General features: G+C 35.8%; 3 protein-coding genes, 1 long non-coding RNA gene and 1 pseudogene across 4 annotated transcripts; 1 reads left to right on the top strand and 4 right to left on the bottom strand.

Moving 5' to 3' along the window:
* Positions 1-300: 300 nt before the first annotated feature.
* LOC140963610 (nucleoside diphosphate kinase 1-like) lies at positions 301-2,371 on the bottom strand. The gene is made up of 4 exons (XM_073423002.1): positions 2,113-2,371; positions 1,783-1,831; positions 790-1,021; positions 301-573 (listed from the first exon to the last, which is right to left on the bottom strand). The coding sequence occupies exons 1-4, from the start codon at positions 2,161-2,163 to the stop codon at positions 459-461; spliced, it is 447 nt and encodes a 148-aa protein (XP_073279103.1). The 5' UTR covers positions 2,164-2,371; the 3' UTR covers positions 301-458.
* On the top strand, positions 1,028-1,614 carry LOC140963611 (uncharacterized). Its single transcript, XR_012172714.1, has 2 exons — positions 1,028-1,176; positions 1,208-1,614. It is a non-coding gene; the product is annotated as an uncharacterized lncRNA (long non-coding RNA).
* Positions 2,372-3,360: 989 nt separating the features above from the next.
* LOC140963607 (uncharacterized) lies at positions 3,361-11,078 on the bottom strand. The gene is made up of 12 exons (XM_073423000.1): positions 10,645-11,078; positions 8,235-8,782; positions 8,065-8,154; positions 7,739-7,978; positions 6,984-7,205; positions 6,583-6,880; positions 6,195-6,508; positions 5,983-6,092; positions 5,827-5,909; positions 5,594-5,670; positions 5,416-5,509; positions 3,361-5,233 (listed from the first exon to the last, which is right to left on the bottom strand). The coding sequence occupies exons 1-11, from the start codon at positions 10,865-10,867 to the stop codon at positions 5,417-5,419; spliced, it is 2,298 nt and encodes a 765-aa protein (XP_073279101.1). The 5' UTR covers positions 10,868-11,078; the 3' UTR covers positions 3,361-5,233; position 5,416.
* A 7,196-nt stretch (positions 11,079-18,274) lies between these two features.
* On the bottom strand, positions 18,275-21,402 carry LOC140963011 (tubulin-folding cofactor A-like). Its single transcript, XM_073422212.1, has 3 exons — positions 21,155-21,402; positions 19,670-19,756; positions 18,275-18,571 (listed from the first exon to the last, which is right to left on the bottom strand). The coding sequence occupies exons 1-3, from the start codon at positions 21,305-21,307 to the stop codon at positions 18,470-18,472; spliced, it is 342 nt and encodes a 113-aa protein (XP_073278313.1). The 5' UTR covers positions 21,308-21,402; the 3' UTR covers positions 18,275-18,469.
* A 251-nt stretch (positions 21,403-21,653) lies between these two features.
* LOC140963255 (uncharacterized protein At1g28695-like) overlaps positions 21,654-23,754 on the bottom strand; it is a 4,869-nt pseudogene continuing 2,768 nt past the window's right edge.

The raw sequence follows: 23,754 nt of genomic DNA, 5'->3' as shown, positions 1-23,754 counted from the left end.
ACAAGACAATCTTGCATATTTCAATTCGATTCATGAATAACTGTGGCTCAGATTTCAGTTTGAAATAGAAATTTCATAAAACCAAACCATCCAACGTCTCATCATTTACACTGTACAGAACACCAAACTCTAAGGCCAAGCAACGGTGAGACACCGACCGTGAAGCTTCACCACTTCCCACGTGATTTAATGACCATGATTTAAGTTAAGAGCCCTACCAACCGAACTGAGTGGGTTAAAATTTGAAACCAATTTGCATACGAATTATCGTGCTAATACTACTGCAACAAAAAAAAAAAATTCAAAATATTGAATATTTAGATCAACTGCAGGGGGAAATAACTGCACTACATCATCAACGTTCATAAACTTAATTTGAAGACATAACTCAAACTCTAGTTGGATAGAATAACCGAGCCATACATATAGTCTGTCATAGGCATTCACATCAAGGACGCTCACTCGTAAATCCAAGAATGAAGGCTGCTCCTCCATTCAGCAATTCCTTCTGGGAACCAGAGAGCGATCTCCTTCTTTGCACTCTCGACCGCGTCACTACCATGAATGACATTTCTGCATTTTCCAGCACATAAATAAGATCGCCAGCACAGGAAAATCATGTGTTTAAACTATTTAAGTAAACACAATACGAACATAAAACGAGGCAATAAACTGTGTAACTCAATGGAAAAAACATGCAACGAATCCCTAAATCCAGGTTACTTGAAATTATCAATCTTATGTAGGATTTGGTGTGGCATGATACATGAACAAGAAAGCTAAATTCACCTGCCAATGTCAATAGCATAATCACCACGGATGGTCCCTGGGGCAGACTCAGCGGGATTGGTGGCTCCAATGATCTTCCTGCCAGTAGTTACCACACCCTTGCCTTCCCAAACCATGGCAACAACAGGACCAGAGATGATATATTCTACGAGCCCACTGAAGAAGGGCTTTGTGGATAAATCTGCATAGTGGCTCTCAGCAAAAGGACGATCCACAGTGATAAGCTTTAACCCTGTATCCAAAACAGATGTAAGATATCAAACCATGCACACAGAAATGCTAAGAAACCAACTTTATAAAAGTTGGGTGGAACATTAGTGGGCAGAATTTGATCGTCCATCATCTTCACATTGCAATGGGTCTTATCTTGTACTGGTGCAATAATCTGTGCCTAAAACGGCCAAACAAGTATAACAAGTATAAAATGTGTCTGCATCTCAACACCTTGTGAATGAGCCGGACCAAAAAATATGTTTACTTGTCGCAGTTAATAAAAACAGAGTTTTCACTAATTTGTACCTTTGGGAAATCCACTACATTAGAACAATACACACATACTATTAGCATGGGACAGGAACAAGGTGACTCACTAATCAAGATAGATTTCCTAGTTTTCCAAACCATATCGAAGGAGAGAAATAAAAAATGACTTCTATATACAACTTTTAAAATTCTTTCACCGAATGTGTCAAAAAAAATCTTTCACCAAAAATAGAACAAGTCCCAAAACCCATGAAATACCAAACAAAAAAAAAACATAATTATGACTAACAATCGGCATCAAAGAATGTGATTATTGATTTCAGTTATGCCTCACCATTTTTTTTTTAATATAATACGAGAATAAAGAAAAAGACAAATCAACATAGGACAAAGGAAAGCAAAAGCACACACTAGTTCAAATCAAATTGTAACCATGAATCCAGACTACTATTACTGTTGCTGTTGTAGCTAAGCAAAAACAATATACGAGAAATTTGGGTAAAACGCTACCTTTCAAAGCGAAACCTTTCTGCTCAAACCTGCCAATAATCTCACCAACCTGAATCGATCAAAACAAATAAAGAGACAAAAGAATATGTAACCTTAAATCTCAGCTACAACTTCTTCTCAAAAACATACCAGATCTACTGTATTCTTCAATTAATTTCAAGAAAAACAAAAACCTTTTATCTCAAAAACTTAAATCCAAATCCCACAGTAGTAATCCATACAGTTTTGATCTCGCAGAAGAAATATCACCCACACAGAATTTCATGAAAACATAACACCAACCATGGAAAAATCAAGATAAAATTATCGACAGAGTAAAAACAAACAAACCAGGCCTCTTTGAACCCCATCAGGCTTGATCATAATGAAAGTCTGCTCCATTTTTAAGACAAATATAAATGTAACATCAATTATAAGGCTTGAAGCAGAGCTTGAGCTGCCAAAATGAAACGAAGAAGCTGCTGTATTTATACTTGAACCGGTGGCTCTCCGAATACAATACCCAAAACCCTAGCAGCCCATTACTATGGAATATTCTTTAGGCGAATCCTTTTCGGTGATTTGGAATAAAGAGGTGAGTTACACTTATAATTTTGCTAAAAAATTAACAAATCTGTTTCTTTTATAATATTCCATCCTTTATTTGGGGATAAAAAAAGCAGAGAGTAAAGTTCTGGAACTAGAGCTGGCATGACAATAATATAGACACATGGATTTCATTTTAAAAATATATTGGTTTATTTATTAAAAAATCAATTAAACCGTATCGACCTAATTTTAGAATCAAAACTTTTTTAAAATGTCATCCATTAAATATGATGGTTTTAATGCATTTGCTTTGTTTTCGTGCTTAATTTTTATATAACGAAATGTATTATTAAAAATAATCGTTCATATTTATTGCTTCTTGTACTAACTCCGGTTTTCAAAATAATCGTACGACTGCCAACTGCTCCGGATTATTTAGCAGATTCGCCACGGGATAAATATGTTAGGACAGCGAAGATGATGGAATTCGCAGACTACTGCTGCAAAATACTCAAGTAATACCAAATAACAAGAACTGAGCATTGCAAATTCTTGGACAAAATTGTCGAGAATCTCATTTTATCTTCCTTTAAACTGTAAGCTTGATCATTAATTCGATATTAGAGACTTCGAGCAGTTGTACACTACAAGTTCATAGGAAGAAAGCCAACTCAACAAAGACGGGCCAAGAAATTTGACGAGAACGTACGATTTAGAGTATTCACAAAGGTATGCTTTAAACTAACATTTTTTAAAAAGGGTCAAATTAAAACCAACACTTATTTGGAAAATTACAAGTAACATGTAAAAAAATCTTCATTTAGAGACAGAGAAAACAACCCGCACCCACTTTTGTCCCAATGCAAACTTGCGACGTGTTCTACTATGAATTTAGAAACAGAGAATAAATAAATTTACAAAGCTCCGAACAAATAAACATCACCAAACAAATGCCAAGGATGTTCGTCCAGACATTAAAATTTTGGATTTAGATCCTCTATATTGTGAACTGTAAAACATGGTATTGTGAACTGTAAAGTCGTTAATCATGTCATAACACTTGACCTTCTATAACTTGGGGATTTCCAAACCTGTTTACTTCTGAGTTCTGACATTAGTTGACAACATAATAAATAAATAAAGAATTATCGAACCAACTACATGCTATAAGCTAATACATTAGTAAAATTTAGAGCTGATAATATTACCACTTTTACGGTCAGTCAAACATATATTAATCTTGAGGGGCAATGCTATATACTTGGAGAAACTCGTTTTACCATCTAAATTCAAAAGGTAAGGGCAAAAACAAAGTGCATCGCAACTATAATCCATTTTCCCTTGTCAACGACATCTCTCGTTCCATTTCCCAGTCCATTAATATCAGGTTAATGAATATTTTCTGCGGATCCTAAGCATATGTCATGCTCTGGAAGCTACTAATACCATATTAGGATATGTAGTAGGCATGGAATACCACAACTTCCAACAAAATATGAGCATGGGCAAAATCAAGCCTAGACAAAGCAAAATATGCACAATGTGGATTTGGCAGTTGTGAGCATGTGTCGGGGTTGGGAAGAGGGCCTTTCTAAAGAACAGAAATAACATTTCGGTAGCGAGATAAGCTTCCAACACCACCAATTTCCTATCCACGCAGTATCAACATCCAATGCCATATCCAAGAGATGCTTCAAATACTACTAGCACTAAACTTGCATTCACAAGTTCCCCGGCCTTCATCATGAGGAACACAAGGCCATTCCAAGAAGGTATCATTGACACGTAAAACATGTTAAAAGGCGTGCACATTTATTTCCTTCGGTGTCGATCAGTTTGTTATTCAGAAACATTTTACAGTCAATCTCGCTGTGATCCAACGAAATGAAACTGTTTCAAGCATAAAACATAGCCATAGTGGCCAACAGCAAGTGCCATTAATGAAACATCGGTGCTTCGATCCAGTTTAAGCACTAGTAAATTCAATATCTGATGCAGGCGAAAGCAAAATAACACATCACTAAAAACATTGGGAAACCAATCGTCCAAGTAATAAGGTCATTTCAACAAACTAATGGCGCACCAAACAAAAAGCAAATCCAAACCAGCTGATAAGCAAATCCTATCTGGCCAAAGCTCACTGTTTGAGCAATTTTGGCTAAATTGCCTACAAAAAGAACCGGGGTTTTGTCCATTATCTTACCCCAAAATTTTGCATCTACAAATCATAGAAATTTCAAAGGAACAACTGGAGGAGTAGTTTAATAATGTAGAAAGCCCAACTTCCAAGACATTATCTCAAAATCCAATTTTATCATATCCAGATGCCATCTAATTTTTATTCAAGCATACAATGCCTCAGGCTTCCTAAAAACTGTGATAAATGGTGTACTATTATATCTTGTCATAATCATTAAAAAGTAACAAAAAAAGTTGAACGCTGTTTGCTCATCTTCTTCATGCATTTCCATTCTAAAAGAGACAGAAGATCACTTTGAAACTGCAAAAGCACACATATCTTGCTCGTCCAAAAATTACACCGAGTAGTGACGAACCAAATGTCACACACCTTTTCAACATTTTCCATAGTGTTCACCCATTAAAACAAATAAATCACTTCTTCTCCCTGCAGTTCAAATAGGGACCAAAAAACAAGAATCCTTGAACATTCACAAACTTTAGTCTTCCTCAACTTCCAAGAAACTCAGAATACCTTACAGCAAAAAATACACAGGATGATTAAAATATCCAAACACAGATCTGAAATAGTCCACTACACTATCCAACCCACCCCTATAGATTTCTCAACCCAATGAGAGGCTGTGTAAGATCAAACTCATGCTTCCGCTTGAAGTGCAAGCATCCAAGTTCGTAACTTCAAATAATCCACATCCTAAGCACAACCTCTTCTCAATTCCAATCTCTGCCATGGACAATGTCAAGAACGATCATAATTCTCCTCACCCATCATGTGCAGCACTTAGCAAGAGGATACATAACTATGACTCCGCACCATAATCAAAATTGAAACCGGCCCAGAACATCGAGAATAGAAGCTTTTATCTGCTTCACACAAGCAAGCAGAAAAATAAGAAAAAGACATACCTCAATAATATGATCCAGAGCCTCCACTTCCTGTATAACTATTACCACCTAAACTGCGCCCGGAATAGAGTGACGAGTAAGAACTACCACCAACCTACAAAATTCATAGAGAATCATGCGTTAGAAGGCCATTTCAAGAAATGGATACAAGAAGGTGACATAGGGATTACAAACATACATCATTCCCACGAGACATATAACCCCCGCCAAAGTTTGATGAGTACATTCCACTAACTTCACGACCACCATATGAGCCTGAAAGGAGAAGATTATTAATCAAGGTCCATCAAACAACCGCCATTTACACAACAAACACTAAAAAACTTCTGAAATGGGATGTCAGATTAACTATTAAAAAAAAACGTTCAGTTTAGTCTAAATCCTGAGACAAAGTTCCACTGTAACCCATACTCTGGCGATCACTGAGCCCATGAGAATCATGACCTGACAGGGTGCTTCTGCTCCCACCGTATCCTAGATTTGATCTTCCAAGCCTGAATGTACAAGGAAGGTGAGAGGGAAGGATAACATCGTTTAACAAACAAAAAATAATAATAATTGACAGACCTGTCACTGTAAGCATCCCCATAATGAGGAACATTGCCAGCTGTATCATAATCCAAACGAGGCCGCGAATGACGCACTCCTGCCTCACCATAGCGTGATGGTACTTCATCCTTGTATGCATAATGAGAGTTAATTTTCTTATCTCAGAATTATAACGGTATGACAATTGTTTGAGATTTCCACGGAATAGACCAAGAAGCTAAGGCAATTACCATAGCAGCATATGATCGTTTGGACCCAGACATGGAATCATATTCACGTCCACGCGCCTCACGGTAAACCGGAGGTGGCCTCTCGTACCTCTGACTGTAACCATCATCAATGTAAGCTTTTCTCACAGGGTGAGATGTACCACCTCTAGGCACATCAGGGTAACCTGATCCATGAGGAGAATAATCATTCTTGTACAATGGGCGTCTATCTGAAGCAACCCTGGAACTATAGTCCACTGGAGCTCTACTTCTAGGGAGAATCTCCTCACGATGAGCGTAGTCTCTCTTCAAACCTCCTTTGGCATATGGTGGAACTATAGAGAAAATATTGGAAAACAGTGCATAAAATGAAAAATCGATTCTAACATATTTGAAAGTTATTGCATACCAGGTGGTCTCCTATCATAAGACCTGGGCAAGGGGGGCATGGGTCTGCTCCTTGAAGGAACAGCCATAACAGGTTTTCTTTCTCGGATGCTTGCCGGCCTTGCGAATCCACGATGAACCACAGGTGGCAAACGAGGTCCACTTCCTCTAGAATTGTGAAGAGGGAGGCCACGAGGAACAGGACCCCATGAACTCCTAACACCCCGAATTGACCTGCGCACAGGTCGAGAATCTCCACGAGTAACATGTTTTCCTTTGCCCCTCTGAAGGGGCCTAGACAATCTAGCTCTAACTTTTGCCTGAAAAATGCAGAAATTTGACACAGCCCAAACACAGGAGTACCTATAAAAAAAACCCACAGGAGTACCTATAAAAAACCCACAGCAAAGTTTGAGACACAACCTTATTATTGCCTTCACCCAAATCCTCATTATTGATGCTTTTAGCACAAGTTACAGCTGCATCATGGGTGTCAAAAGTTACAAATCCAAAATCCTTTCTCCTTGCGGATGGCATATTGCGGGCAAGCTCTACTTTTTCAATCTTTCCATATATTTTAAGAAGTTCCTTAACATGATCCTCATCCCAAGTAGTAGAAAGACCATCAATAAACACAGTCTTAACCTGAATTTGAAGTGCAATGTCAGTAACGCATTCAACGAGTGCACCAAATTCAACAAAAAAATCTAAAACGACATGCCTAATAAGACATCTCATTATCCCAAGAAAAGAATAAACAGAGAAATACAGAACTTTAATTGCATAAAATTTACCCAAACAGTTTTTTCCTTTCTTCTGTGGGTGAGAGAGCATGCTATTTAAAAAAATGCAGTACCAGTGTCATTACGTATATACATATATTGGTTAAACTAGATGCCCAAAATATATACATAAGCAGGTGATAAGTCTCAACGTGTCAGCTATGGTCAAGTCAGAAGTAGATCAACTCGTAACAACAATTGGAAAATAAGTAATTGTTTCAAAGGGTCGAGGGACAATTCTAAACAGAAAGATACTTGTCAAGACACCACCAGAGATGTTTCTCGGATCAATAATTGTGACAAACAACAAATGGTAATATGGATGGAAATAAAGCTTCAACTAAGCAGGGAACTCCACCCCCTTTAGCCAAGTAGAAAGTTCATCCACTTATGTACCTGAGCCATTATTTCATCACCAGGGTCAATAAACGAATCCGCAAAGGAAACTTTGGCAGGCCTATCAACACCAAACACCACATCTCTTTTCTGTAGAAGCTTAAAAGCATCCATGGCATCAACCCGTGAGGAGAACTCCAAGAAGGAAAAACCACGATTCATCCCCACATTGTTACTGTCTTCGACCAACGTTAAGTCCTCAATATTCTCCACGCCGTAATGCTTCAACTTCTCTTTCAACTGGAAGTACACCAGGTAGCAGTGAGCGGCAATTGAAAGCCTTGCCGGAAACATATTGCCAATAAACAAAAAAACACTCTACTTACAGCTGCTTTTGTCCATGTCCTGCACACGTTACCTAAAAATAAAGTGTCACTGTCTTGACTTGGGGTAACACCACACTGCTTACCATTAACCTGGAGATTTGGGTAGTTAAGAAGTGACCCAATATATAGTAAAATAATGAGTCATGACAACTACATTATCAAGAAAGTACCACAGGGTTTTTTAGCTTAGCACAAGCTCGTTTTGCTTGTTCCACAGTTGCAAAACGCAAGAATGCAAAACCCTTGTTCTTTTTAGTCTGAGGATTCATCAGAAGTCTAACTTCGGTGACTTCACCAACTTCACAGAACACTTTTCTTAGATCGTTCTCTGTAGCATCCTTGTCCAATCCCCCAACAAAAATTTCAAACTCCTTCCTCTTGCGTCTTTCTTTGACAAGCTCGTGGTGTTCTTCTTCCTCGGCAGCATTAATCATCTCAGTATGCTCCTCCTCAACACGCTCATCATCTTCTTCATGTTCAAGTTCTTCGATCACATCTTCCAATTCCTCCTCCTCGACATCTTCTTCATCTTCACCAATATTTGCCTCAACTAGTTCTTCCTCTACTTTGTCTCCTTCTGGATGGTCTTGATCAATCTCCTTTTCATCATAATCCACACTGCCATACTCTTCAGCTTCATATCCAGGGTCATTATCCTCAAAATCTATCCTTTCATCTTTTTCATACTCACCAACAAGTTCTCTGGCATCAACATCCTCTGCCATGTTAAAAACAATGAGATACAGACATCCAGAGGACACCCAGAAGAATGAATCCACTTCTGCTTTGCCATAATCATTAAAATCCTTCTAAAACATAATCGAGATACACGTGTGAAAGAAAAGAAAGAAAATTTCTCCAAATCTCAAAGTACACGTCTTTAGAATTAAAATCTTCACATTCTAGCTATTCTGCTTACAGAAAAAGATAGGCCCACAAACCCTCAAACTTTAAACCCATCTTACCTTCTGAAGGAGGGGTTTATGAGAAGAAAAAAGCAGCTGGAAAAATCAAATGAACATGTAAAACACCATTCAATCTTTAACTCCACGAAGGAAGGGTAGATCATTAAATTGCAATTATTTAGATTCTTTCAATGTTTAGCAACCTTATATGGAATATTATGTATTTAAGTCATGTGAGAATTCAGTCAATAATTGTGAGAAACACAATAGGAGATATCAGAGCCAAGTATATATCCTTTGGACTTCCGTCTATATGCTAAAGGATTCTCATCGTTCAGATAAGAAATCACAACCTTGGTTAACACAGAAAATTGCATATTGTAACAAGAAATTATAACATAAATGTACTTCCAAGAAAAAATCTTCTTAGCATCTCAACGCATTGAGCACGATATAACAAATCTATGTACATATCAAAAAAGTTTAAATGAGAAACCAAATTTTATTTAAAATAAAAAACAAAGAATCGTGAGCACTTTTGGACAGGAGCTTACCAATATCATATCCAGATAACAGAACAACAATTAGAAGATGAATGGCTCTGAATTTCAGATTGGATAAAAGGAAATTTTTCACTGACACGACAAGTTCTTGTCATTACGAAAATAAGTCACAACCCAGACAATATGATCATCTGGCGTGAAAAAAGTTATGAAAACTATATTATGACAATAGGCAATTACGTTATCATCTTGCCTTTCAACTACATCACTGGCTAATTTTTTGTTGCAAGGGAAAGAATTGATGAATGCTTGACATGTGGATCAGCACAACCAAAAAGGACCTATTTCTTTAGGAAATAAGTCACAACCTAGATAATGCGATTGTATGATGTGGAAAAGTTAGGTAAATTATATTATGACTACCAGTAATTCTGTAAATCTCTCGCCTTTTCAACTACATTTCTAGCTATTTTTTGTTGTAAGGGAAAAGAATTGATGCATGCTCTGTACAAGGAATCAGAAAGATGAAAAAGGATATTTTTGTTTAGGAAAATTAGTAATGACCTAGATAATACTATTACTGGCACAGAAAAAGTTAAGAAAACTATATTACGGCTCCGGTAGTTCCATTATCCTCTAAACTTCTAACCATACTGCTAGCTGATTTTTCTTTCGTAAGGGAAATAATAGATGCATGCTCGACACGTGGCATCGGCTTAACATAAAAGGACCTTTCAAGTACACTCTTCAAAACACTAGCAACTTATACAACAAAAAAAACCTAATTTGGGATTCAAAACTCGATAAATTTCTCACCCCCATCTCGTATCATTTATAGAAAAATCTTTAGAAAAGACACAGCATTATTACATGACCAAAAATCAAAAAATCATAAAATGGTAGGGTGGTTAAAAAAAATGATTAGCACTCCAATATTCCAATCCTCAAAAAATAAAGAAACTCGCACCAAAATCTACCTGCCAACAGACGCAAAACGAAATACCCAGGGAAATACGTGCAACCTTGCTTATCGCACTCACAGAAAGAAAGCAAACTATGCATCAGAATAGCTAATGTCCCGAAATTGTAGATAAATAGACATATTACAACCAAAATACGGGAACAAAAGAAGATAAGTGATATTGAATTCATCATTAAGAATCTTTACTTACTCTTCGGAGAGATATAGCTACTCTCCGCCGCCTTCACATTTTCCCCAAGCTCCATCACCTTCTCCTGGGTCGCAGTAGGTGGCAACTCTTCCTCAGCCTCCTCCGCTTTCACGTTGGATTCCTCTGGATGCGCCTGTACATTAACCGACGTCGCTAAAGAGGCCCGCGTAGCTCGCCTGTTGCCTGGCCCAGGCGGAGTCTTCTTGGTCCTTCTAGGTGGCATATTTCTCAAAATTCACCGTTCAAAATCACACAGATAGTAAAAACAATAGAAAAGTATCGCCGCCAACGATTGAAGATACGATTAATAATCTCAATAAGAAACTAATACTTCGTATAATTGTTGAGTATGCCTCGTCGCTAGAGTATACGTTAAACGGGAGAGAAACCCTAGCACTCGAGATTGAGGAGTCGGTGACGGCCTAATGACTATTTTATACTCCGCAGGATACGTGTGCGTTTTATACTTCGTCATATTGAATATTTTTATTTTATTTTATAAATAAAAATTAGGTTTAAAAGGAAAATTATTTTACCTAATTAAATCCAATTTAAAAGTGTATTGACACAATAGCATGAATATTCAAGAAAACTTTGTAACTATAAAAGCTCAAAGCTAGAAACAGATGTGAGATAATACTACTAATTATTGTTTTTTTAAGCAAATGGTAAAAATTATTCCTTAAAACCAATTATCAGTAAAATGTGTTGTGAAAAAGTAAAAATTTACGGTAAAAAAGTAAAAATCTCAAACTCTCAAAATTATCACACTACACACTTTATAATATTTTTCTCTCAACTCAATTGTGATTTTCTTCACAAATGAGAGATCTATTTATAGAAAATTTTTACAAATAATCCAAAATAAAATACATCATTACCTACATCATCACACACTAATTTTCAATATTCAACACCTAATTTTACCTAATTTTCAACATTCAACATTCACATTTTCAACACAAATATTTAACACATTTTTAAATAATTTTTCAACACTCCCCCTTGTGATGATGATCATAATGATTGTATACATTACGTGTTTTTATACTGCCTCGTTAAAAACCTTACTAGGAAAAACCCATTGGGATAAAAACCATAGTAAGGGAAAAAGAGTGCAGTCACGTAAACTCCCCCTCATGTTGACACGAACAATTCTTCACAAATTTCGTAGATTGCGCATCCCAATATTATATATGTGCTTTCTGAATATTGTCGTAGGAAGTGCCTTTGTGAAGAGATCTGATGAGTTTTCACTTGATTGAATGTGACGAACATCAATACATTTATTCTTCTCAAGCTCCTTGGTGAATGCGAAGAACTTAGGAGGAATATGTTTAGTTCTGTCGCTTTTTATGTATCCTTCTTTCATTTGAGCAACACATGCAGCATTATCTTCATATAGTATCACAGGCTTCTCGTCGAATGATAATCCGCATGAGATTTGGATATGTTGAGTCATTGATTTTAACCACACACATTCACGGCTTGCTTCATGTAGTGCAATAATCTCGGCATGATTTGATGAAGTTGTTACAAGTGTTTGTTTCTGTGAACGCCAAGAAATTGCAGTGCCTCCACGAGTAAATACATATCCAGTTTGAGAACGTGCTTTGTGTGGATCAGATAAGTATCCAGCATCGGCATAACCAATTATACTTGGATTAGCATCTTTTGAATACAAAAGTCCCAAGTCTGTCGTTCCTCGTAGATAACGGAATATATGTTTAATTCCGTTCCAATGTCTCTTTGTTGGATATGTGCTAAATCTTGCCAATAAATTTACGGCAAAAGATATATCAGGCCTTGTACAATTTGTAAGATACATAAGGGCACCGATAGCACTTAGATATGGTACTTCTGGACCAAGAATATCTTCATCATCTTCACATGGACGGAATGGATCCTTTTCTATGTTTAATGATCTAACAACCATTGGAGTACTTAAAGGATTTGATTTGTCCATATTAAAACGTTTAAGGATCTTTTCTGTATAATTTGTCTGGTGAACAAATATTCCACATTCTTTTTGTTCAATTTGTAAACCCAGACAATACTTGGTTTTTCCAAGATCCTTCATTTCAAATTCTTCTTTCAAGTATGACACAACTTCTTGAATTTCCTTATTTGTTCCAATGATGTTTAAATCATCAACATATACAGCAATAATTACGCATCCGGATGTTGTTTTCTTAATGAAAACACAAGGGCATATTGAATTATTTACATATCCCTTTTTCATCAAGTGATCACTTAGCCTATTATACCACATTCTGCCGGATTGCTTCAACCCATATAATGATCTTAGTAATTTCACAGAATAACATTCTCTGGGTTTTGAACTTTGTGCTTCAGGCATCTTAAATCCTTCAGGGATTTTCATATATATATTACTATCAAGTGATCCATATAAGTAGGCTGTAACAACATCCATAAGACGCATTTCTAAATTTTCAGATACTGCCAAGCTAATCAAATACCGAAACGTAATTGCATCCATCACAGGAGAATACGTTTCTTCATAATCAATTCCAGGCCTTTGAGAAAAACCTTGTGCAACAAGTCGAGCTTTATATCTTACTATTTCATTTTTCTCATTTCGCTTTCGAATAAAAACCCATTTGTATCCAACAGGTTTTACACCTTCAGGTGTAAGGACTATAGGTCCAAAAACATTACGTTTATTTAGCGAATCCAATTCAACCTGGATGGCATCTTTCCATTTTATCCAATCCTGCCGATTTTTACATTCACCAAAAGATTTTGGTTCATGATCTTCATTATCATTTATGATGTCGATTGCCACATTATAAGAAAATATATCATCAATTTCTTCTATATCTTTTCGGTTCCATATTTTTCCAGTATTAATATAATTGATAGAGATTTCATGATTCTCGTCAGTTTGTGGTTCTGACAAAACATTTTCATCATCATGTGTTTCTTCAGGAACATCATTCTCTATTTTGTGATCATTATGTGTTTCTTCAGGAACATCATTCTCTATTTTGTGATCATTGTGTTTCTCTATGAATTTTCTTTTTCGAGGATTTTTATCCTTGGAACCAACTGGCCTTCCACGCTTCAGGCGTTTAATGACATCATGACTATCTTCAATTTGTTTCTTCGGAATTTCAATTCGAGCAGGGGCATTTGCAGCATGTATATATGATTTAGTTACCCCTTTTGTGTCTGCAAATGCATCTGGTATTTGATTTGCTATTCTTTGCAAGTGCACAATTTGCTGTACATCTTTTTCACATTGTTTTGTTCTTGGATCCAGATGTAACAATGATGATACATACCATGTAATTTCTTTTTCGGTATGTTTCTGTTCTCCCCCTAACATTGGGAAGATTTCCTCATTAAAATGACAATCAGCAAAACGTGCTGTGAACACGTCGCCTGTCTGTGGTTCAAGATATCGAATGATCGATGGACTATCATAACCAATATAAATTCCAATCTTTCTTTGAGGTCCCATTTTCTTTCGTTGAGGTGGTGCAATAGGCACATACACCATACATCCAAAAATTCTCAGATGAGAAATGTCTGGTTCTTTACCAAATGCAAGCTGCAATGGGGAGTATTTATGATATGCACTTGGTCTGATGCGAATTAATGAAGCAGCATGTAAAATTGCATGTCCCCATATAGAAATAGGGAGCTTTGTTTTCATAATCATTGGTCTAGCAATCATTTGCAGACGTTTAATCAATGATTCAGCCAATCCATTTTGAGTATGTACATGAGCAACAGGATGCTCAACAATGATTCCCATAGACATACAATAATCATTGAAAGTCTGGGAAGTAAATTCACCAGCATTATCAAGTCTAATTTTCTTGATTGTATAATCGGGAAATTGATTCCTCAATTTTATTATTTGAGCAAGTAATCTTGCAAATGCAACATTTCGAGTTGACAATAAACATACATGTGACCATCTGCTGGAGGCATCAATCAATACCATAAAGTATCTGAATGGTCCACATGGTGGATGGATTGGTCCACAAATATCACCCTGAATACGTTCAAGAAACATTGGTGATTCAGTTTGGATTTTGGCTGGTGATGGTCTTATAATAAGTTTTCCAAGAGAACATGCTTTACATTGAAACTTATTATTCTGAAAGATCTTCTGGTCTTTCAATGGATGACCATGTGTATTTTCTATAATTCTTCGCATCATTGTTGAACCAGGATGTCCTAATCGATCATGCCAATTGGTTAATATTGAAGAATTATCAATTACCATGTTTGATTCAATGGGACGTATATGTGTATAATGCAATCCAGTAGGGAGCATTGGTAGTTTTTCAATCACATATTTCTTTCCTGATTTATATGTGGTAAGACACATATATTTCTCATTCCCTTCATTCATTGTTTGAGTATCATACCCATGGGAATATATATCATTAAAACTCAACAAATTTCTTTTCGATTGTGGTGAATATAAAGCATCATTGATCAAAAATTTTGTACCATTAGGTAACAAAAATTGTGCTTTACCACATCCTTTAATCAAGTCTACAGGACCTGATATTGTATTCACCGTTGTTTTTGTTGGTTTTAGTTCCAAGAAATATCTTTTATCTCGGAGGATAGTGTGCGTTGTACCACTATCGGGTATGCAAACTTCAGCTTTGCTCATAGCATTTTCCATATTTGAACTTCAAAAAATATGCAATGAAAAAAAATTAATGACAATACATATTTAAATATAACACATATCATAATTGTACAATAAAACATTATCATATAAATACATGAAAAATAAATTATTGTACATTTATATTCTACCACTATATTGTTCATTTTCAGAGAAATCATTGAGAAAATCTGCAGCATCAATATTGTTCATTTCTATCCCACCAACATATTGATCATTTCCAGAGAAATCATTCATAAAATCAGCAGCATCAAAATGAGTTGAATCACTCAAACGGTCACTTCGCTCAGTGAAGTTGGTCTCCTTTTCTTTCCCCTTTATCGATTCTTTATAAAGTTTGCAAAGATGCTCAGGGGCTCGACAAATACGAGACCAATGTCCTGGAGTACCGCATCTGAAACAAGAACTTTCAAATCTTTTCGAGTGATTTTCATTAACACTCATGTTTTCTTGATGCCTTTTCTGTGGATGGTTTGGGACGTTATTTTGAGATGAGTTATAGAAATAACTATCTCGATTATTTTCAAAACCACGGCCGCGTCCACGACCACGACCACTTCCTCGTCCACGTCCACGTCCACGACCTCGACCTCGACCTCGACCTCGACCAAAACCTTGTCTTTGAATTTGATTTTGGTTTCCAGGTTTAAATTCATTTTTACTTACAGCATTTACTTCTGGAAATGCTGTTGATCCAGTGGGTCGGGACTGATGATTTCTCATTAATAGCTCGTTGTTCTTTTCCGCCACAAGAAGACAGGCGATGAGTTCAGAATATCTCGCAAATCCACGCACTCTATATTGTTGCTGTAGTGTTATATTTGATGCGTGAAACGTGGAAAATGTTTTTTCAAGCATTTCCGATTCTGTAACCTCATGTCCACAAAATTTTAACTGCGAGATTATTCTATACATCGCTGAATTGTAATCACTGACTTTTTTAAAGTCTTGGAATCTTAACATATTCCATTCATCACGGGCGGTCGGAAGTATAACTTCCCTTATATGTTCAAATCTCTCTTTTAATCCTTTCCACAGAGCCATGGGATCTTTTTCGATGAGATATTCACATTTTAAACCTTCATCAAGGTGTCGTCGTAAAAATATTATAGCTTTTGCTTTTTCTTGTGATGAAGATATACCATTTTCTTTAATGGTCTCGCTTAGACCCAATGACTCAAGATGCATTTCTACATCAAGAGTCCATGGCATATAGTTTTTCCCAGTAATATCAAGAGCGATGAATTCGAGCTTTGCCAAGTTTGCCATGGTGGTACTAAAAATTACGATGCATTTTATTAGTTAATGAATATTGCAATACAAAGTAATGGATAAACAACAAGTACAAGTATTCGTAAAAATAAAGAAAACACACGAGGAGGATATTCTCCGATAAATACAAGACTGGTGAGTATGATAACCAAAATAATTAAAAATAACCTCGTGAAAGCCATCTTCTTTTTTTCTTCGAAAATTTGATGAAGAATAATTTTTAGAGAAGAAGAGAAAGTTGGAGTGATTGAATGTATTTGTGAGATTGTATTTATAGAGCAAAAACTAGCCGTTTTGTTACCGTTTATTACCGTTGGTGTATAAGAAAATAAATGTATGTATTTGTATAATTTTATGGTAATAATATGGTGTATATAATATTAGTCATATTTAAATAATTATGTATATCATATCACATTATTATAATTAGGTGTCATAAGTTATTTTGTTTAAAAAACCTTATAGGCTTTTATACTTGTCGTATCCCTTACCGGGAGTGTGGGATGTCGTCTTAACATCCTCCCAGGATTTATAACAAGTTTTTGAAAAAATTATTTTTATTATTTCTAACAATAACATTATATTATATATTACATATATAAACAATAAATAAATAACAGTAAAATAAATATTATTACTTTTGTTACCTTTTTCTTCTGTTCGGAGCTTGGAAAAATATGGAGGACTTTTAGAGCTTCGTGCTGATAACGTGTTGTGAAAAAGTAAAAATTTACGGTAAAAAAGTAAAAATCTCAAACTCTCAAAATTATCACACTACACACTTTATAATATTTTTCTCTCAACTCAATTGTGATTTTCTTCACAAATGAGAGATCTATTTATAGAAAATTTTTACAAATAATCCAAAAATAAAATACATCATTACCTACATCATCACACACTAATTTTCAATATTCAACACCTAATTTTCAACATTCAACATTCACATTTTCAACACAAATATTTAACACATTTTTAAATAATTTTTCAACAAAATGATATATTTTTATCTATTTATTATAAAACTTGATACCACAAGAATGTTATAAAATAAACTTTTGATGTATAAATATATTTATATCTAAAAATAATATTAAAAATTATATAAATAAATAGGAAAAAAATAATTATGTAATTATTTCTAAGAAGAGCATGTTTGATGGTTGGCGAAAGTGATATTATAAAAATATATTTTCGAAGATTATATTGAAAATTAATAAATATGTTTGATTGATCATAATATTTAAGGAGGTTGATTGAAAATAATAATATTTAAGGACCAAACATATTTTAAAATTTTAAGATATAATCTAATTATAAAATATTTTATGGGAGAATTGAAAAATTACACAATAAATATGGTCAAGTTTGTGAGATAAGAAAATAAAAATATATAAAAATAATGCTAAAGGTACAACCAATATATCGTTACATCGATATTTACAACCATTATATTGCGAGAATTTACTGTCATATCGTGAAATTTTGTGTTTAATATATATTGAGATTTTGACAAATTGAATTTTTGTATTGAATATTTTGTGTTTTACAAATGGATGTACAAACATGGATGTACATGTAACATCACTCAATATATAAATAGGGTAAAAGAAAGTCACATATTAAAGAGTTGCCAACATATCCGAAGTTTTTCTGAAAATTCGTCCAATCCAAGAAAGCGGATCCCAAAAACACGCACTTGGATTTAAAGGGATATAATTGTACTGCAGATCAACTTGAATGCAACACTAGTTTAAAAAAGGAAAAATAAACAAACAAACGAAGCACGAAGTATCGAGCTCATCCAAATGTTAAAAGCTATGGTTCAATCCCAATGTAAATCCATCTACAACACAGAAGCAAACCCGAGCTTTCCGTCTAAGCCTCCGAAGTTTGGAACATGTGTTCAATCTCGGTAATGATAGTTTGGGCATCTTGGACCTCTGGGGTTTCCTTTAGATCCGACTCCTCGAGCTCAACCTGTGAAATAGGTTTCGTGTTAAAGTTTGGAACCAAGTTCAAGAAATGGAAATTAATGTATCCAATTTTAACAAAATGAAGGGTTCAAGATTACAGTAGAAATATATGCAATCTTGAAACTTGATCATAGGTTTGAGTCACACGGAGGAGAGTCTAGAAGGGAGAGGGAAAAAGGGTTGACGTTAGATATTGATAGATTTTTTATATCGGCCGGATTAAGTTACTTAGATTTGAATATATGCACTTGGACAATCATCCACCTCGAGCTAACTTTTGGGTGGAGTTAGGTCCAAGTTCAATGATTTTGATATGGTATCAACCCTCATGTCCATTGTTATGTGTTGGACTGTTATCCATTATATCTTATAAACTTCACGCTCCAGTTGTTCATTCCTGGACGTGAGGTGGTGTGTTACATGTCCAACAACAACTGAATTATGTTTCTGGAAGTTGTATATATGAAACAGAAATCTGGTATGCTACAGGTTGAACATTGGGGTGACATTGCACCAAGCATAAATTGGAAATCAAACCACGGTTATATCCTATTAGAACTAGACCCAAGTTACCTTCAGTCACCTGAACACATGACCTACATTTGTGAGCACAGATAAGCTAATAAATATTAACCACAAACATTCAAACAAAGACACAACAAGAATTATTTAAAAAGCCTGAGACCTCCTGGGGAACAGTGAGAGGCAAGACTAAAGAAACACACATCACCAAGCTATCTTTTTGCTCGATGTTTGTTTTTGTCCAATACCAAAAGAATTCAAATCAGTTTAACAATCATGCAAAGAATGAAACTACAGAGGAAAAATAAAATTAATTTGAACCGGATGGTGTATACAAATAAACGCAAACTAGCAATCGACTTTGATTTAAGAAAATTTTGAATACCTATCCTACGAGAATGGTAGCAAAAATCCTTGTCAAATAGTCAGAGCCTAGCACAAGTTCAAGTAAAACACCTAGTTAACCTTAATTTGCAACATGATGACTTTTAAGATGCAAGGCTGCTTCTACATAATCATGCATAAGGTGGAGGAGGAACAATTAACAGTATCAAGAAAAGAACAAAAAATTACAACTCACCAGAAATCCTTTAAGGTCAGTTAGAGCAGCTTCTAGGCGCTTGTGGCAATCTGGAATCATCATCCTGGACTCAGCCAACACATTTTCCTGAATTAAATGCATCAAGAAAAGGAAGTATCCATTCGGTATTTTTTTTTAAAAAGCAAGCAAGAAAATATATGATCAATTCATAAGTTGTCTAGCCCGATTGAGTGCCACGCCACACACCTTGCATAATGCATGGATTTGTACGATGTTCTTTCTTTTTATTTTAATCATCATCACTTATTGTTACAACTAGCTAGTTAGAAGGCTCAAATACCCTTCACCCAAGATTCAGCACGTACAATCACATAAAAATAATACTCATAAATTCCTTTTCTCTCCCCCACACCCACTTTCCCAACCTCCTCCCTCAAAAAACTGTAGAAAACTAAAAACTGAACAGGCATCAAAATTCTTAACTGCATCAACTATAACATTTTCAGTGAACAGCCATACCCACTCGTAAAACTTGGAACATGAACATAAACTTCTATTGAAATCTGTTGCATCGAACTCCTATCCATCGATCACCTCCACATAGTAAACATACACTGTCCTTTAAAGTAATATTGGATGATCTTGAAAAAGGAAAGACCCCACCGGTCCTCCTTTGTTGATACTAAAAATCCAAGAGGCCACAAAAAATAAACTCAATAATCCTGATCTTTGAAGGATTTCTTCATTGATTACAAATCCCCATGAACGTGCATATCTTCAAATTGTAAGTACGCGCCATATTAGTTCCAATCGTCAAAAAATAACTTTTATCTAGCATAAACTACGATCATTACATGTACAAAGAAAATCGTGGAGAAATGCACAGCTATTCCATGCTCGAGTAATAATATATTTTCCTACACTAAAGTTTGAGCAAATTGCATTTTTGGTCCCTTGGGCTAGTGGGTTAACTCCAATGACCTTATTTAGTCTCCACAATCCATGGCACCAATGGGCCTTCACCATTTCTTGTCTACATCAAACGAAATTAATGGAAATAGCTATTTTAAATCTGGAAAAGAAAACCATCCCGGCTGCATAATGATATCGAAATTATCGGAAACGGAAAACCAACCTCGAAACAAGTCCTTTAAAAAAGACCAGACGTCACACAAGTTCAAATGTAAATTATGCAAATAAACAAGAGACGCGGAACCCGTAGACTATTTACAACAAACTACCCAAATATAAAAAAATCACCCTTTTTCTCACATCTGACAAAATAATCCAAGAGAAATATAATGCCAGCATCCCAATTGATCCGACATTCCTTCTGCATTAAAAGGATATGAATCAAACAAATACAGAACAATCGCGCACTTTAGCAAGACAACTCAAAAGTCGACCTTTTTTTCGGGTCAATTCAAGAGTGGATCAGTATTACAGCTCAACATAAATTTGGAATTCACCATCTCACCCATACATCTCAACAATTATGAAGTAAATTAAACAGCCGGAACTGACCTGCTGCTTGATGTCGTACGGATCGGCGGCGTTGGCCTTCATATCAGCAGTTTTGGCGGCCTCTCTTTCCACCTCTTTCTCGTAAGACTCAAGTTCCTTCACTACTCTCTTGCACGTTGAAGTCTTTATCTTTAGATTCCTCAGCGTAGCCATTTTCTGCGCTTTTGCGAATTCAAAATCACAATCACCTAATTGGTGTGGTTCTCCAGGGCTTTTCAGCAAGAATATAGTAACTAGTGATTCTGCGTGAAGCCAAACAAAACAAAAGCCATCGCATGTAAATATAAATGAAAATAAATCTACGAGCAATTTGTTATATTTTTACAATTTAATTGCTAACAAAATAGGAATTTGAAGTTGTAAAAAGTATGTTGTAGCTATTAATGAAGTTGTAAAAAGTATGTCAAATATCAAATTGCAACAAAAGTCTATATCAAGTGCAAATTTACATTGTATATTTCACAAACTACCAAATGCGAAATCCCGAGTAATGCTCAATGCCACGAATTTATACAAGAATTGTGGTCAGTCCATCGAAAACTAGAACTATTATTACTATTTTCTTTTTTTTTTTGAAACCTTTCCAATCTCTCAAAACGGCCTTCAAATCAACCATCTTGGTGCGACAACAATTGGCAAGAACAGTAACAATCATGTTAACATCTTGGCTATCACTGCAGAATCCACTGAAATATAGTGTATCAAGAAATCTGGGTGTGAGACCTAATTCCTTGATAACGCCATGAAGCACTAGTTGCTCTAAAACATCTTGTCCTTTCATCCGGTCGAGTTTTTTCTCATGTCGTACCATGTCTCGAACAATGATATGGTTCGGTTGTTCGATGGTAGTACGTAGTAAAATCCTGTGTTGATGTGATTGATTTCCGAGTATGAATTGCCATGGAATGAATCTTTACTTATTTGTAAGTCCAAGGTTTCATTCATGCTCAGTCTTGTTAGTGTATTTCTTAGCCATAGCACATGCGTGTCCTGCATGCCACACAAACATGAAAATCAATCAGTCGTAGATACAATGTTCCCTGCAGACTTAAGAAAATGTTGATTGTGCTATACATTATAATTTGAGCATGGATTTCACATCATTTTTTTGATTAAGAATTGCATGCAGTTATATATATTAAAAAATCAAATCAAATTTTTATAGTCGAGTGACATAAAATGCAAAATCATTGAATTCAGGAAACAAAATCCAAATGGGAAAATGGTAATTAAATTGAGAGGAAGCATACCGTGAACATGAAGTTGTAGCCTTTTCTCGAGGACATTCAGCAGAAAACTAGCTTTCTCCACATCATCTCTATAAAATCCCCGGACGCGAAATCATCGCCGCCTCCGTCCACCACCAGCCTGTAACAGTTCAGCCGCCGGTATCCACACCTTTCATGCGCTGTCTTGTCCATGGCCATCACCAGTAAATGATCCAACAGTTCTCTTGATCCTTCCCCCTCCCAAAAACCCTCGAAAAAAAAAAATCAAACATCGACGGATACTCGTTCTCGTGAGGCTCGACGTAGGCTTTGTTGATAATGGCGATAATCAGATTCTTGTTCGGCATTGCTGCATTTTCCAGGGCTTCTGATCTTGCAATTCATCTTTCAATATTTCCTGCAACAACAAAAAAATAGAAGCACATGACATGAATGGGATTAATTTTTTGTAAACAGACGAATCCGAACAATGGGACGATTAACTTGTTAGGAAAGATTGTATTTAATGTGGTGGGACCCACATTAAATAAAATAATAATAAAATCTTTTCCCACATCGATTGATTTTAAAAATTGGACGAGGGAATTAGTTATAAATAGAGCTCAATTCCTTCAGTTATTGTATCCCAAAATCAAAAGCTTTTTAGCTTTGATAAAAAGAGAGTGCATAGAAAAAAAGAGTGTATTTTTTTCTTGAGTGCGAGAATTCTCTTTGTGTGAGTTAGAGAAATTATTTTCTTGGTATACTCGGGTTGGGAGTGTGAGAAATATTGAGTGTATTTGGTGTATACACTTGTTGTAATATTTCTTCCAGTTACAAAAAGTTGCAGTGCTCCGTGGACGTAACCTATATTGGGTGAACCACGTAAATCTTTGTGTTCTTGTTGGTTATTTTATTCCGCATTTTTGGGTACTATTATCATCGTGGTCGACATCGCTTCGGGGGTGTAATTCCCCAACAACTGGTATCAGAGCCTTGTTGTGAAAATTCTTAAGAATTCTGAGTATGCTCTGTGGTTGCAGCTTTGTCTGATCTTCCACATCAGAAAAGATTTTTTAGACTTTTTGCTAAGGCTAGAGAAGTGATGGCCGGAGATGATGGATCGGGACCGAGTATCAACAAGTTCGACGGTACAGATTTTACGTTCTGGCGACTACAAATTATTGATTATTTGTATAGCAAGAAGTTGCATCAACCTCTATCTGGAAAGAAGCCGGAAAAGATGGAGGATGATGACTGGAAGCTTCTTGATCGACAAGTGTTAGGTGTAATACGATTGACCCTAACGAAGAACGTGGCACATAACGTGGCGGAGGCAAAAACAACGGAGGAGATGATGTCCATTTTGTCGGACATGTACGAAAAGCCATC

Source organism: Primulina huaijiensis, chromosome 17 (assembly GCF_012295235.1).
Source record: "Primulina huaijiensis isolate GDHJ02 chromosome 17, ASM1229523v2, whole genome shotgun sequence".
Taxonomy (NCBI): Eukaryota; Viridiplantae; Streptophyta; class Magnoliopsida; order Lamiales; family Gesneriaceae; genus Primulina; species Primulina huaijiensis.
This window is presented reverse-complemented; position numbering and strand designations above follow the sequence as displayed.

Coding starts and splice junctions, on each gene's coding strand:
- LOC140963610 (XM_073423002.1), bottom strand. CDS start 2,163: ATGGAGCAGACTTTCATTATGATCAAGCCTGATGGGGTTCAAAGAGGC. Junction 1,832..2,112: donor ATGGGGTTCAAAGAGGCCTG/GTTTGTTTGTTT, acceptor TGATCGATTCAG/GTTGGTGAGATTATTGGCAG. Junction 574..789: donor TATGCTATTGACATTGGCAG/GTGAATTTAGCT, acceptor TGGAAAATGCAG/AAATGTCATTCATGGTAGTG.
- LOC140963607 (XM_073423000.1), bottom strand. CDS start 10,867: ATGCCACCTAGAAGGACCAAGAAGACTCCGCCTGGGCCAGGCAACAGG. Junction 6,881..6,983: donor TGGGTGAAGGCAATAATAAG/GTTGTGTCTCAA, acceptor TGCATTTTTCAG/GCAAAAGTTAGAGCTAGATT. Junction 5,671..5,826: donor TGGGCTCAGTGATCGCCAGA/GTATGGGTTACA, acceptor TTCTCCTTTCAG/GCTCATATGGTGGTCGTGAA.
- LOC140963011 (XM_073422212.1), bottom strand. CDS start 21,307: ATGGCTACGCTGAGGAATCTAAAGATAAAGACTTCAACGTGCAAGAGA. Junction 19,757..21,154: donor CGTACGACATCAAGCAGCAG/GTCAGTTCCGGC, acceptor CATTTAATTCAG/GAAAATGTGTTGGCTGAGTC. Junction 18,572..19,669: donor CTGACCTTAAAGGATTTCTG/GTGAGTTGTAAT, acceptor CCTATTTCACAG/GTTGAGCTCGAGGAGTCGGA.